At 37.7% G+C, this 16,686-nt stretch overlaps 1 protein-coding gene across 3 annotated transcripts; it reads right to left on the bottom strand.

Annotated features, from left to right (window-relative positions):
• Positions 1-12,717: 12,717 nt before the first annotated feature.
• Positions 12,718-16,622, bottom strand: LOC112193243. 3 transcript variants are annotated; one of them, XR_002933813.2, is made up of 5 exons: positions 16,449-16,622; positions 16,166-16,240; positions 14,304-14,433; positions 13,539-13,806; positions 12,718-13,058 (listed from the first exon to the last, which is right to left on the bottom strand). XR_002933813.2 is itself a non-coding variant. In XM_024333314.2 (4 exons), exons 1-4 carry the CDS (start codon positions 16,587-16,589, stop codon positions 13,772-13,774), a joined length of 381 nt encoding a protein of 126 aa, XP_024189082.1. In that variant the 5' UTR covers positions 16,590-16,622; the 3' UTR covers positions 13,350-13,771. The 3 variants fall into 3 exon arrangements, 2 of the variants coding, with proteins under 2 accessions (XP_024189082.1, XP_024189083.1); XM_024333314.2 differs by lacking the exon at positions 12,718-13,058 and having other exon boundaries at positions 13,350-13,806; XM_024333315.2 differs by lacking the exon at positions 12,718-13,058 and having other exon boundaries at positions 13,350-13,768; positions 16,449-16,621.
• Positions 16,623-16,686: the final 64 nt, after the last annotated feature.

The raw sequence follows: 16,686 nt of genomic DNA, 5'->3' as shown, positions 1-16,686 counted from the left end.
ACCACTCTTCCGGCCAAAGACGTGATTACTCGATATACTACATAAGGTCACCATCTGACCTTAATTCCTCGGACCTCTCAGTGCCTCGGAATAAAACACTAAAGAAGTCGCACAGGACTCAAAATGTTTCACAAATCTCAACGCTTTTCAAACAATAGAAACTAATCATTTCCCCAACATTTGTTTTCCGAAAAGCCACAACACAAAACAATAAAAGAGCACAATCATGCATATTGTTTCCCTCAATCAACAAAACCACCCATCAATATACATATCATGTAAATATATATATATGTAGTCATTCACTCAAAAATGTCTACTAATACCAACTATAGTCTGCAGTTAAATAAATAATTCTCAAAACGATAAAGCTAACTCCGTTCGTAAATGAACATTGTGAGATTACTCACCTTGAAATTCTTGCTGCATCTTCTATACAGAACAAAGCAGCATAACCACAAAATATCCGTCCAAGATTACTACGTCAAGTACCTAATCACATACGGTCTTAGCTTAGTAACGAATCACCAGCGATTTAAGTTCGAAACCCCCGTTTTGAACTAAAATCCCCAAAAGTGATGCCAATCGAGGCGAAACCACATCTGAGACCTCCTAAAGTCTTCGGAATACTTCTACGATCGATATGTCAAAACCACAAGTTGATCGAATGCTCGAATCCTCACAGATAGAATAATCGAACGGTCAAGAACCGTAAAAATCATAACATATTCATACGATCTTCAAAAATTACGTATTATATATCAAAACGCTCGTATCAACGAGTAGATGATAAATAACACAATAAACTATCCCTTACATGGCTGGAACACCTCCAAAGCTCTGCCACAGGCAGTGGCACAACCACCTCGATCAACGCCGGCCAAAACTTAAATCCATCTTAATCCAACCGTCCAAAATGTCAAGAACACCAAATAGAACAACTTTAATACCTAGGGTTTGAACCAACTCAGCCTAGATCGGCCAAAATCAAGCTCACAAGCCTAGGATCAATGTTCACCTCGTGTTGAACAAATTCTGACGTAAATCGCTCCAAACAACCACCAAGGATTGACAGGGGAGACTCCTACGAACTTAAGAAGCCAAGTTTGAGCCGCTATCGTTGCTGAAACTGAGATTTCCGATCAGGTCCGACTGCACTCAAAGTCGCCGCCTTCCAGTGCCACACACGGTGCAAATCGTCGCTAGAGGATGCCATAGGGAGGAGTACACAATGGAGGCGAAGAAGTCTGTCCAAGTTTCAAGGCTGGAGGTTGCCGGAGATCGAAGAAAAACCTGGGTCGGATTCGCAGGTTCGGGTCGAGTTGCTCTGCTGAGAGAGAGAAAAAAGCGTTTGAAAAATTTCCGAAAAGAGAAGTTTCCACAATGAAAATAGTAAATTTCCGAAAATACAAATTTCTATTTATAGTGATTTTCTAAAAATATCTGAAACTTCCAAATGCCATAACTTTGGCGTACGAACTCCGATTTTCGTGTGCCGCATGTCCACGAACTTGTATCGACTCGCTCTACGACTTTTGTGAAGGAAGTTTTTAGAGAATCTCAACGTACAAAAATTCAACCTTTGTAACCCCATTAAAACCATACTTTTCGAATAAATAGTCGTACGAAACAATTCCACTTCACATACGACATACGAATAAAACATGATAACAATAATTCATACAACTGGTCAATTATTAATTACTAAAACTAAATAACGAAAATCAAGGTCATAACATAGTGCCAATTTTCTACCATTTGTTTTATTTATGCCCATTTGCTACCCTAGTTTTCATAATTAGCCAATTTACTATCCTAAGTATTATTTTTGCCAATTTGCTACCCTATGTTTTCAATATTAGCCAATGCACTACTCTTTCATCATATTAATTTGTCCATTCCTAGCCTCCATCCAAACATTGATTAATTTTAAAATAGACTAAATACTATTTACTCGCTATACTTCTGTCTCAATATTTCAGTCTCTTAATTTTTAATTTCAACCAAATGCTCCTTAGACTCTCAAATCTCATGTAATAGGTCCTCACTGTTAACTTTCCATCAAAATCTCAGTTAAATTGCTAACATGGCAATCATTCCACATTAAAATGTTTTATCTACCCTCACTTACTATTTTTCAATTTATTTATTTATTTTCTTTTCTTTTTACCTCTTCTTCTTCTTCTTCTTCCAACTCTATTTATTTCCATCTTCTTCTTCCAAAAACAAACCCAGGCTTGGAACCACATGAACCCTAATTGTGAGGCCCCGGAAATTCATATTTATTTTCCGAGGATTTTCCGGAATCTAAATTGTGGTTATTGGACGGTTTCGGGGCTCGTGGATGGAGCGGAAGTGTTTCGGGCAAATAATTAATTGAAGAATATGGTTTTAGGGGGGTTGCCAAAGGTTGACTTTTTATATGTTGGGATTCTCTGAAAACTTCCTTCACGAAAGTTGTAGAGCACGTCGATACGAGTTCGTGGACATGTGGAATACGAGAATCGGAGTTCGTATGAGAAAGTTATGGCCATTGGAAGGAATGTCCATTTTGGTATAAATAGAAGTTTCCCAAGTTGGAAACTTACTATTTTCATTATTTCCATTTCCGGAAAACTCACTTCCTCTTTCCTCTCTCTCGGCTGCACCTTCAGAAACAAAATAATCCGACTGACCCAAACCAGACCCAGCCGACCCGACCCGGATTTTCAGGCGAACTGCGGCGGTCTCCGACGACGAAACTTTCCAGATAGGATCGTCTCCTCCGTCTGGTCGTCCCTCTGGTGTCCTCTAGCGCCGATTCTCCTGCAAGGCGGTGCAGTTGAGTGTTTTCGGACTCGATCGGTTCTCCGATCTCCTACGTCGGCAGGGCTTCAAGTTGAGCTTGGGGAGTTCAGAGCAGGCTCCTTGATCGATCCTTGGTGGTTGTTTGGACCGATTCATGTAAAACTTGGTTCAACTCAGATTGGATTACTATTCACGACTTGTGAGGTAGTTTTCGACCCTTTATGCTTGTTTTCTGGCTTCGAGCTAGTTATGAAAGTTCACAAGCATGCTTAGATGAAGAATTTTGATGTTGGGAGTTTTGTGAAATATTGAGTTTTGGCCGGTGGTGCAGTGGCGGCGTTCCGGCGGTGTTTCGGCCATTTAAGGAACTATTTTTGGTATTATATATGTTCTACTCATTGATACGAGTGTTTCGATATATAATATGCAAATTTTGGAGTTCGTATGGAATTGTTATGATTTTTGCATTTTCATACCGATCGATTTATTCTATCCGTGAGGATTCGAGCGTCCGATCGACTTGTGGTTTGGTCACATCGATCGTGGACGTATTTTGGAGACTTTGGGAGGTCTCGGATGTGGTTTTGCCTCGATTGGCCCCACTTTAGGGATTTTAGTTCAAAACAGGGGTTTCGAACTTAAATCAAATGTGAATCATTACTGATTTGAGATCATTGGTGAATAGGTGCTTCTAAAAGGTGAATTGGACAAGTTGTTGGTGAGAGTGTTAGTTCAGTTCTGTATAGAAGACGCAACGGGAGTTTCAAGGTGAGTAATCTCACGAAGTTCATTCACGAACGGGAATACCCTTATTGTTTTGAGAGTTATTTATTAACTGCAAACTATAGTTGGTATTAGTAGGCATTTCTGAGCGGATGACTACATATAGATATATATTTACGTGAAATATATATGTTTTGGTGGTTTGTGGATTTATGAAAACAATATGCATGAAATGATGCTTTTTATTGTTTTGGGTTGTGGCTTTTGGAAAACAAGTGATTGTGGAAATGATTGATTTCGATTTGTTTTGAAAAGCGTTGAGATTTGGGAAAAAGCGTTAAGATTTGGGTATGAAAACAATAGGCATGAATTGATGCTCCTTATTGTTTTGTGTTATGGCTTTTCGGAAAACAATGATTATGGAAATATTGATTTCGATTGTTTTCAAAAGCGTTGCGATTTGTGTAACATTTTGGGTCTAGTGTGACTCTTTAATGTTTTGCTCCAAGGGACAATGCGGCCCGAGGATCGAAGGTCTATGACCTTGGGCAGAATATCAGGTAATCACGTCTTTGGTCGGACGAGTGGTTACGTTTTCAGTTAGAGCTCTAATCTGTCTGCCATATAGGTAATTCATGGGGTAACGGGAATTAGTTATTGATAACTCATGACATTACGTATTTTTAGGGAACAAGGTGTGAGTTGCTTCCTTATTAATGGTTTTTAAGGGGACAAGGTGCAAGTTGTTTTCCTTATTAACGATTTGATAGAAATCAAGGTGTGAGTTGCTTTCTATGGTATGATTATGGTATAACTGATAGAATTCAAGGTGTGAGTTGTTTTCTATGTTTTATTGATAGAAATCAAGGTGTGAGTCGCTTTCTATGGTACGCTTATGGTACATTTGATAGAATTCAAGGTGTGAGTTGTTTTCTAAGTTTTACTGATAGAATTCAAGGTGTGAGTTGTTTTCTCTGTTTCGATTTGAAAGGAAATTGAAGTGTGAATTATTCTCCTTTATTTCATGTTTTAAGGAATCAAAGCGTGAGTTGTTTTCCTTATTTCTGGTGTGAGTTGTGTTAACTATTTTGAGTTACTCATACGGGCTTGCGAAAGCTTACCGGGTTTGTTGTGTGACAACCCGGTACACTATTCAAACGGTGTAGGGGTTAATCCTGCAGGTTAGGATAATCGGGGCTGAAGCTGAGGTAGCGCCTTTGCAGCTTTACGGTAGGAAGCCATTTTTATGACTTTACCGTTGATAAGGTTTTCCGTTGTAGTTAAACTCTGAGAAGCATTTACGTTTTACCTTGTTGTTGACAATTTAATTCGTAAGCTTATGAATATATGACTCTGTGGAGCGGGTCAATATTGATATAGTAGGTTCAGGGCATCAATATGTGTGTAAATTAAAGGGAAAAAGTTTTCAGGTATTTGTTATTGATGACTGAACGTTCACGCATGTATAATTATGAGATTATATATCGATTTTTATTTGTTTAAAAATCAGGGGCGTGACACTAATTGATGATTTGGTGCGGGTTGGGTCAAAACCCTAAAATTGCAAATTGTAGAAATTGCATCGATGAGAAGAGCAGGGGTTAGGGAGGAGGAGGTATCAGAGATCAATAACACTTCATAGATGCATGTCGAAGTACTTTGAGGTTGACACCAATTTCGACGGTGGTGATCAAACTGCCCAAATTCCTGATGTGCTCATTAATGATTAGGCATGTGTCATCTCTTCCTTCTCCGTCGCGGCTGCTGCTTTTCTCTGCTTTTTTGTCCAAATCTCCTGCTCCTCCTATTCCCTCAAAAATCATCTCGACCGCGTGTTATTGGTTTGAGATCTTCTTTGGCTTACATATGTCCTTCTAGTGTGGTAACATGTGCGCGGGCGTGCCAACTTGCAACCGGGAGACCAAATGAGGTTTTGTTTTGTTTCTAGATCTTGCACTGATCTAACTTTTGTTCAATTGATTGTGGACTGAGGAAGGATCGATCTCAATGGAGGGGTTCTCTCTGCCTTGAATGCAAGGACTTTAACACAGATCGGCTTACTAGCCGGAATCTTGGTGTTGTTTAACTCGGTGATTGATGTGAAAGTGAGGTGACAATGATTCTTTTTATGATTTTCTTAATATTTGCACAAAGTAAATAACATAAAGTAAATGACAACAAATTAATAGCATAAAAGAAAGTTGTCACGCCCCTGATTTTTAACACAATAAAAATCGATATATATAATCTCATAATTATATATGCGCGATCATTCAACAATTAATACAAAATACATGGAGACATCTTCCCTTTAAACCAACCAATCAAGGTGAAACCACATCTGAGACCACCCAATGTCTCCGGAATACTTCCACGATCGATATATCCAAACCACAAGTCGATCGGACGCTCGGATCCTCACGGATCGAATCATCAAACTGTCCGAAACTGTAAAAATCATAACAAATCCATACGACTCCAAAATTTACAAATTATATATTGAAAGGCTCGTATCAACGACTAGAACCTATATAATACCAAAAATAGTTCCATACATGGCTGGAAAGCCAACAGAACGCCGCCATAGGCGGTGGCGCACCGCCGCAGGCCAAAACTCAATATTTCACAAAACTCTCAACATCAAAGCTGTTCATCTAAGCATGATTGTGAATTTTCATAACTAGCTCGAAGTCAAAAAACAAGCATAAAGGGTCGAAAACTACCTCACAAGCTTTGGATTTTTGCTCAATCCGAGTTGAACCGATTTCCACGTAAATCGATCCAAACAACCACCACAGATCGATCAGGGAGCCTTCTCTGAACTCAACCAAGGAAGCATGAAGCCACGACGTCGCCAGAACTGCGTTTTCCGACTGGGTCGAATACACCAAACTTCGCCGCCTTCTAGCGCCGTCACCACCGCGAATCGCCGCTAGAGGACACCACAGGGAGGAGCGGACGACAATGACGAACCGATCTGGAAGGTTTCACCGGAAGAGGTCGCCAGAGTTGGCCAGAAAAGCCGGGTCGGGTTTCCGGGTTCTGGTCGAGTCAGTCGCGGGTGAGGACAGGAAACAGAGCGTTTTTGGTTTCCGGAAAAGGAAAATGGAAAAAATGGAAATAGTAAGTTTCTGAAAATGGAAACTCCTACTTATAGTAACTTTCCAAATTTTCAAACGCTCATAACTTTCACATACGAACTCCGATCGCATTCCACATGTCCACGAACTCGTATCGACGCACTCTACAACTTTCGTGAATGAAGTTTTCAGAGAATCTCAACGTATCCAAATTCAACCTTAGCAACCCCCTAAAGTCATACTTTCCGAATAAAAATTCATCCGAAACACTTCCGCTCCATCCACGAGCCACGAAATTGTCCAATAACCACTAATTAAATTCCAAAAAATCCTCATAAAATAATTACGAATTTCTCGGGCATCACAAAAGTGCAGGCAAAGTAAAGAACAAGAATGTAAAAGTGAAAGAAAATAATAAGCAGGAAGATAAAAGGAATAAGATAACTAGCAGAATTGTAAACAACGATATTTTAAAGTGCAAGATAGATAGATGAATACCGGTAAAGAAAAATTTTAAGATAAAACACATAAAATTTGATAATTGTGTTGAAGCGCTGAAATGTATTGAGATAAAAATTGTGCAGTCGCGTAGAGCGTTTGGTCAGAGACCTCTAACAAAGATGCATATGGTCCTTTTTATAGTGAACGATACACAATTGAATAAAGGAAAAGATATAATCTTGATTGTAACTTACATGCATCCAAAGTTGAGAATCAATGCGCGGTTACATGCATTTGAATGCAGTAACTACTAACTTGGGAATTAAAACTCATAACTATGTTATTAAGATGATTGTCTCAAATTTTTGATCTCCGCGGCTTTTGAATATCCTGAATTATTTTAACGCTTGCATCTAATGACCTTTATGAACTTGATTAACATCATTCAATCGCGCTCATTCATTATGCCGCGACCATTCAATAGCGGTCATCTATTATGTCGCAACTATTCAACCGCAGTCATTCATTGTGCTGTGACCAATTAATCACGGTCCCAACACATGCACTTCATTCATTCATTTATTGAATTCATGTAAATAGCTATGGTGTGAGCCACGCAAGCAAAAATATTTTGTGGGCCAAACCCAACTGTATGCCACGTGGGCCTTGCCAAATTTAGGTTCAAACACGTCCTCCACCATCGCCTTCACAACCCTTGCCCTCCTCTTTCTCTCCACGCCATCTCCAGCAACCTCTTCCTCATCCCCTTCACCACCATCGTCTTCTTCTTTCTTCCTCCGCCACTTCTTGCCTCTACCTCCCAAAGGATCTGACTTTGGCTTGGGCTCCACAGACCCTCCATCAACACAAAATTTGAGTTGGTTGATGCTTCTTAAGAGTAAAAGCGTTTGTTTGATTTTTGATTTGCAGGGTTGGGAAGAGGAAGACTTCTTTGATGAATCAGTATCCTTGGCAGCTCTTAAGTTTTAATGATTAACTATTTAATTTTGAAGATAATGTGTTGTGTTGTTTAGATAAAGCAATTTTGCTTTTCCTTGACCATAATTTTTTACTTTTGTTGAGAGGAATGGCGACCGAAGCACAAAGAGAAGAGGTTGAACAGGAGAGAGAGGAGGTTGAAGTAGTGCAAGTGGTTGAAGAAGAGAGAGAAAAGGTGCAAAGGCAGAGAGAGTAGGTCGGAGACGAAGAATACGAGGTCAGAGGTGTGGTAGAGGAGGTGTAACTAGACATAGAGGAGGAGGTCAAATTGGAGGGAGAGCAAGTCGAATTAGAGAAAACGGAGGTCGAATTAGACAGAAGAGATCATAGAGGAGGAAGAGAAGGCCTAAAAATTGCGAGAGCTGGAAGAAGAAGAGGTAAAAAGGAAGAAAATAAAATAAAATAAAAAGAATAAGTGAGGGTATAATAGACATTTGGGGTGGAAGGGATGCCACATCAGCGATCTGAGATTTTGACACAGAGTTAGCAGCGAGGACCTAGTGCGTGAGATTTGAGAGTCCATAGGAGTATTTGGTTGAAATTAGAAAGTGAGAGACTGAAAAGTTAAGACATAAGAAGTATAGGGAGTAAACAGTATTTAGTTATTTTAAAAAGGGTAAATTCCTTCTATAGTACTGAGGATGGCCAATTAGACAATTTGATACCTTATGTATTAAAGGGGACAGTTTGGTACCTAATGTCCTACTCCGCTATACCTTGTAGTACCTCTATCATATTTGTCGTCAAAATTAGCCATGTGTCGCGCACATGACTAATTTTTAGGGCTACTTTTGTAATTTCATTTCCAACCCTTCAAAATCAGACTCTTTTTCATTTAGTACTATACTCTCTGATTGATCAAAAACCAAGACCTAGTTTGTCTTAGAGTGAGAAAGAAAGAATTCGGGACCTTTAAATCTATATTTCTTGCAATTGAGATAAGACTTACTTCTTGAAGCTGAACACAGACATTGTGTTAGACACATGTACAATAATTTTAAAAAGAAATTGGTCCTCGTTTGAAAAACATGGTGTGGACTGCAGCAAGGGATGCAACTAAAACTTGGTTCATCAAGCATTATGATCATATCAAAGCCGAGTCACCTGATGCATGGAGGTGGTTTGAGAAAAATGAAAAGCCATGTCACTGGACAAGATCAGCATTTAGGACTAAAACAAAGTGTAATTGTTGTTAAATAACTTATGTGAGTCCTACAATGCCAGTATTATTGAAGCAAGAGATAAGCTAATTCTAAGTATGATGGAGTATATGAAGGTTGATTCAATGACAAGGTTGGCCAATAGGAGATGTGCTGGCTTAAGTGAAAGGGACAAGTGGAACCAAGAATTCAGAAGATTTTGAACAAAAATGTGAGTAGAAGTCATGCATATAGGGAAAATAGATCATCTGATTATGTATTTGAGGTAAATGGAACAAGCGGCACTATTTTTGAATCACAACACTCAGTTAACTTGGCTATGATGACTTGTACTTGTAGAAGATCGGCTTTATCCGGCCCATGTCCTCATGCAATAGCTTGTATCTTTGTGAAAGAGCATGATCCAACTCAATATGTTCATCCTTACTATAGCAAGCAGTTCTATTTGCAAGTATATGCATATCCTATCAATACCCTTCCCGGAATACACTTGTGAAAAATGGTACATCATCCCATTCAACCTCCACCATTTTGAAGAATGCCAGGGAGGCTAAAGAAGGTTAAGAGAAAGGAAGTAGGAAAGGTCATACCAGCTAGTGAAGGGACAACCACTGCAGCAACTACAAACCCAACAATACCAACATCAAATAAACCACCCAGGATTGTATATGTTGGTGGAAAGTGCACTGGTTGTGGGAATCCAAAGCATAACATGAGAACTTGCCCCACTCGTTAGGTAAATTCATATGACATTCCTGACAGATTTTGTTCCACAAGTTTTATTATTATTTTTTTAAAGATTTTTAAAGCAATGCTTCACAGGTTTCTAACTATTACCACTTTGTGTAGAAGGAGACAAATGAAGAGCGAGAAAGTGTAAGCGTAAATGTGAGCACTCAAGGAAATAACACTGTCAATGTGAGAGTTCAAAATGAAGGCAATAATGATGTAAGTATTAATGTCAAATCCAAGCAAGTTGCTGCTGCAAAGAAACAGGTATTAATACTAGTGTTTGTTGCTAAAGTCTGCCGTATTTATGTCCCTATGTTGTTACAGCTTGAGAAGATAGTAGCTTCACTTTAATATTTGTCTTGTTTTAGCATTTGCATGTGAATGATGTTGTCTTTGTGTTCCGAATGAGATAACATAATTAAGTGGCATTGACAATATAAGAGAACACAATAATTTAGTACATCTTTTAAAGTTCTCTCTTTTATTTTAGATAAAACTGGTAAATGGCAGTTCACATGTTTTCTGCTTTCTACATTATAATTTAGTACATCTGACTTGGCTGCTAGTTTTATACTTTGTATGCATTTGAACCAAGATAGTTGATTCAAATTGGATCTTTATCACCCTATTTGGTGCATCCTAGTAATTGAGTTACATGACCATATATAAGTCCTCCCTGTCTTGTTCATAATTTGGTTGTTATGACTGAAGGTTAATCTGTACAGGAAAATGCCTCTGTTGTTTCTTTGCTTTATTAGTAAGTTTTAAATAGTTAAGTTGACCAGATTAAGTCAAGTATTCACATTATTTGGTAGTTGATATGGTTACAAATCTGGAAATTTAGGAAGTGTTCTTTACTAAAAGAATGTATTGTAAGATGTAAAACTCGATCAAAGTCTGGGTTTGGGTTTTATTCCCAAGTTCAAATTCTATAATGACCTTATTGATTCTCATCTTTGAAGAGTAACATATGTTGAATGGTAGTTTAGCAAATCAGTCAATTACTTAGTACCAGTGCAATGGTAATTCATTATTTAACTTTTTCAGTTATCAGTTAATGTGTGATTTGTCATTGATATGCTTTGTGGTTACAGGTTAGGAGAAACATAAGTAAGGTTGGTGAAGCATTTGGATCAAAAACAATATCTTCCCAAAGTGCAGCTTCAAAATCTATGCATACATCATCTCAGCCATCAATTCCCACAACTATTTTCCAACTTAACCACTCATCCTCAATTCAACCTATTGGTTCATCTAGGAAAAGCAAAGTGTCATATGTTAAAGATGGGACTACTTAGGGTGGGAAGATTTAAAAGCATTGACATATCAGTCAATCTATTTTGTTATGTAGTGAACTTATTCTAGCTAGGCATGTTGGATTGTGTTTGTTAGCTTGATTTGTGCCTTGTTTTGAGAGTTATGGAATTGGCCTTTTGGAATCGGTATTGTTCCATGCACTAGGTTGTTTATGGATTATTTGGTATTATTTTAGGAGTACTTTGAGACATACGCAACTATTAATGTATATCAGAATGCATAATCCTTATGTCATTTTTTTTTTGAAAGGATCTTTATGTCATTCTTATCTTGTACTATTTTGCATCTTTTTTTCATTATCAACTAGGTTGCTACTTGAGTTGAATGTGGAATTACTTTTCAGTTGCATATCATCGCATTGTGTTCAAAAGCCTTTTTCTATTTTGTACTTCTCTGATTTTAGATAGATATGTGTAGTGTAGGGTTGAAGAGGAGGGAAAATCCAAGTTTTGGAGGGAAAATCAGTGGATTCATAGAGAATAGTACAAAAAATTTTGTTTTGAAAGGTTGGAACTGGAGTTACGAAAATAGTCTTGAAAATTAGTCACGTGCGCGTCACATGACTAATTTTAACTACAATATTGATAGAAGTACTACAAGGTCTAACTGAGTAAGACATCAAGTACCAAACTGTCCCCTTTAATACATCAGGTATCAAATTGTCTAATTGGCCATACCTCAACAAGTACTATAGAAGGAATTTACCCCTTTAAAAATCTAGAGTAGCAAATGATTGATTTTGAAAACTTAAGAAAACAAATTAGTTTAGTTTAAAAGCCTATATTAGCAAATTTGACATAAACTTAAATTTTAAAAACCTAAAGTGGCAAATTGACAATTATACATTTCTTTTATTATATATGAACCAATCATAGACAATGTAGTGGGATGCAATCTATTAAACCAATATTTTAGGGTGTTTCTATTTGAACCCAGCAAATTTCTAAATAGACCCAGCAGCTAATAAATTGTCACTTATTTTCCAATTTTGCCCTCATTGTAAATTTGTAATACACCCAACATACACAAACCCACAAGTATTTACCGACGACGATCCAGAACAAAAGAAACCACTGAGATCAGCCTTCATGTACATATCAACCTTCATCCGTTCACCTTATCTAGATCAGCCTCACCAAAATAAGAAAAACAAATCACATTTTGATTTTTCTAAACAAAGCACAGATGAATCCAGACGGTATCTTCATTTGGGTTCAATGAGATGGTACAAATCGATCAACCATGAAGAATGTGGACGTCAAACTGACCATGTACATATTGGGAAAGTAAAGTTCTTGGATCATCTTTAATGAATTGAGAATTTGTGATTGATGCCTTTACATCCTGTCACAGTTTGGTCTGTTCAAATTTATGCAAAATCTGCACTAGTGAACTCAATGCCCAGTGACCATAAACTTGGAATAACTAGAACTTAAAAAGATATCATTAATTATAATGTAGACGAATGCGACATCAGGTATTGTAAGGCCATTCTCTATTTCATCAGAAATATAGGAAAGAAAGGAGCTTGATCACACAAGCTCAAATTCATACATTCATAATTTAACCACTCAACAACTATCAGGTTCAAATTTCACACAAAATGACTGCATACATAACCAGTCTACCAACCAAATAATTATCTAAAGCAGGCTAGGATGTGAAAACACTACTTGACTCTTGTTTTCCCATTACTTCTTCTAAGCCTCGTTCTTCTCGATGAGTTTCTCGATAAGATCCGCAGCATCCTGAACAGTTGCAATGCTCTGAGCACTCTCCTCTTCCACACTAATACCAAATTCCTCCTCACGATCTCAACCTGAAAGTGGCATCATATTAAAGTAAATTTGAAAGTACAATAAATTCCTCCTCACGTTAATTCCTGTTCTGCAGGTTGCTGCATAATGGGAAGAATTGTATTGTATTTTACCCCAAGTTACGAGTCCCTAGCATGGTCTTTGACCAAAGAATCAATTGTTCAATTGTTAATTCTTGCTCTTTGGGCAGCCTCAAGGCCTTAGAGATGCTCAGCTTGCTATTGTGTTTGCTGGGTTTATTTAAACAAGGTTGCTGGGTTTATTTAAATAAGGATAAAACGGGAAATATAGAATAATATCTAGAATGCTGGGTGTATTTAGATATTTACTGGGTACATTTAAAAAGACCCATATTTTATTACTTTGACAATGAAACTCATTTGCCAAATATAAGATATGAGACTCATCTGCTATTGCCAGAACACCATTAACAAAATGGATTAGAGTTGCTCTAAAACCAATAAAAATAATTTTGTACTAACATTTGCGCTTGATGGATCTTTCTGCTTTGATTGCCTCCAATTGATCTCTCCAATTCATTCAGATGACGAGATTTGAGAAATTTATTGCGGCAGAAATTTGCAAGCTCATGACTTGACTACAGGTATCTCAAATTTTCCACAAGCCTTCTCAAAGACATGATTGCCTACGATCTCTCATAAGATTGCCTGCCTTGGCGTGAGCCAGTCTCTTCATTTAAGTTTGAGGAAACCTGCTAGTTGGCTCGATTATCATTAGCAGTGATATTGGCTGTGTCCAAAACGCAACAGAAATCCACAAGAAAAAAAAGATTAAATGCTGCAGTGGCGGTAGCACATATCTCATATCTGCAACAAGAATTCAACTCTAACCCCTCCCCATTTCCTGATTGCGACAAATGGTCTTCAAAAACATGACGAGAAATACAAAATGTTGTGCAAACACCGCCAAAACAATGCAAAGGCTGGAAACTACACCGGGCAAGGAAACTAAATGGGACTAAAACTCTCCTGTTAAATTTTCGCTCCAAACAGCCATATACACTTTCTCAAAATGCTATTTAGTAATGATTGGAGCACGCAATTGTGGTTAAAAAAAAAACCATCCATTCAATGTATCAATAGCAGGACATAAGCCTTCAACAGTATATTGGTAATATGGTATTAAATAGTACTTGCAGCAGCTGGGATATGTGAATGACAATTCAAAAGAACACCACATAAAAGCTCAAGCGGCTTATTCCAACATACTACAAATAAATCGGTCACCTGACAGAGACAGCTTCTCTGCTTTCGTAACAGCATCTAGAGAGAGAGGACTGAAGCTTCGAGATGGACCATAGAAATGAGGGAAGCTATTGGAACCATCAACAACTTCATAGACTAATCCTTTGCCCAGCTGCAACAACACATCAGAATAGAATGATTTTTCTTGAGATTACAAATTATGAAGTGAAAGAGGGTGAAAATGCAAACAATACTGTAAGTGTGATAAAAAAGATACATAAACAAAACCCAAGGAAAAGTCACAACAGATGGGTGTTCAGACAATAATGAAAGATACATGAACAGAACCTAAGAAAAAGTCACAACAGATGGGTGTTCAAAAGGAGACTATGGGAAAAATAACTGGAGGCAGTGTTCTAAAAATCCCTCTGGCGACCGCCTTGATTAATTGAAAACCGCCTCGGTGGACTCGGCGAGCTGGGGAAAGGGACTAGCCAGGTTTAAGAAAAAAATGTTCATAATTTTTTATTTATTTAAATACTTAAAAGTGATATTTTTTTGTAAGTACTCATTATATGCTTAACGTTTTTCCCATGTTTTCAATCGATTATGGTATTTTACATATCCTTCCATTTCGCAATACAATATAGTTTTTTGTTTTAAAGATGCACTTATTTATATGTAGCATAATAGAAATAAAAATTGAACAAAAATCAACCTATGCCCCTTCCCACTGCTCGCCTACTGCCTAGCGAGTTTTAGAACATTGACTGGAGGTTGGATAGGGATTATGCGGATATAGTTTTCAGATAAATATAGATTACCAATCTCAATTTTTGGTCAAATCGGGGAGTTTCTTTTGAGACTAGCATAGAGTTTAGGAAAGTTGTTTCAACAACTGCCAATGAAAGCCATTTCAAATTTCACCTTTTCTGGCTCTTTAATTGCTCATGCAAGAGGTTGATGAATGGGACTCAAACTGTAAGATGATACAAAAAGACGCATAAAGGACAGCAAATTTAGAAGTTCACTGCCTAACTCATAAAAACTTATTTCATGACCTGGATTTCCGGATTCATTATCTGCTAAGTTCTGGTCCTAATTTTATTCTTTTTAAAAAGTTTCAAGGGAAGCTTGTACATGTTCATCATGGTGAATCAAAATATAAAGAATGTTTTCTGTAACTTGTAACCAAATACGGCTCCAATCGACTAAAAAGAAGTTAGTATCTGACTTTGGTTCTTCTCACTTAACTAATAAGGGATATTTATTCCTCTATACATGCTTTCAAAAACTTAATTCCATGACTTCTCAGTTTACAGGTAGCCAGATAGGTACAGGCATGGGACAGTTGCAAGTTTGGTTCCATGAATAAACCACAAGCAAACTTCCATGAATAAACCACAAGTGAACTTTCATGGCAAAAGTTATGATATCAAGTTTCAAGGAGAGGACGAAGTGGTGTTAGCTCAGTGGTTAGAGCACCCACTACCTATGTACGAAGTCATAGGTTCGAGTCACCATGGGGGCAGGAGTGAAACCCTTTGATCCTCTTTTTAAAAAAAAATAAAAAAATAAAAAAATAAAAAATAAAAAAGTTTCAAGGAGAGAACTCAACTTCACTTTTATCTATCTTAATGTAAACCTTCTGAATGGTGTGTAAATGTTTTAGTGTGTGAGCTTAGCTTACCAAATTTCTGTTCTATGAACTGTTATCCAGGGCAAACAAAAATGGGACTAAACGAGTACTTCCTATCACGTTTAATAGTCTGAGAATGGGTATTATAGTTGTCTTAACTAATCAACACCCAAAAAGACATCAAATCTATGGTCCTAGGCTTGTGGTCATAATTCATTTCCCAACTCTTACCACACAGAGTAACAGTAAATACACAATAATATACCTTTTTGGGGTCAATTTGAAGCAGGTAAAGATCAACCTTGGTGTTCAGGAAAAAATTCTGTAATGTTGATTGTACCTGAAATGAGAAACCAATAAGCCCCATCAAAATTCACCCACAATCTATTGCATTCAGCCCAAGCTTTTGGACCCTATAAAGTTTGTTCCAGTGGTGCTGGGTGTGATATGTACGATTGCCCCAGTCCATAATTTGCGAAGTACTCTACCTCTCAGGTGAGAATTATATGAGATTGAAAATAGTAAGAAAGATAAAATTTGAGAAAGACCTGATTGAGTTTGCTGAGATGAATGAAGCCAGAATTCTTGTCAAGCTCTCCACCAAAAGTGGAACCAGAGCTCTGCAACTCTTGCCACTCCTCACCTCTGCTGATTCTGTACACATATTCTTCACCTTCACTTGCAGCCATCCCTAAATTACAGAATTATGAGAGTAGTAGAAGCAGAAAATAGACAGAAGAAGACATTGCATTTACTTTGGGCTAAGTGGGCTTTTGGAAACAATCT

This window comes from Rosa chinensis, chromosome 3, assembly GCF_002994745.2.
Source record: "Rosa chinensis cultivar Old Blush chromosome 3, RchiOBHm-V2, whole genome shotgun sequence".
NCBI lineage: Eukaryota > Viridiplantae > Streptophyta > Magnoliopsida > Rosales > Rosaceae > Rosa > Rosa chinensis.
Note: the sequence above shows the minus strand (reverse complement) of the source record. Positions and strands in the feature narration are given on the sequence as shown.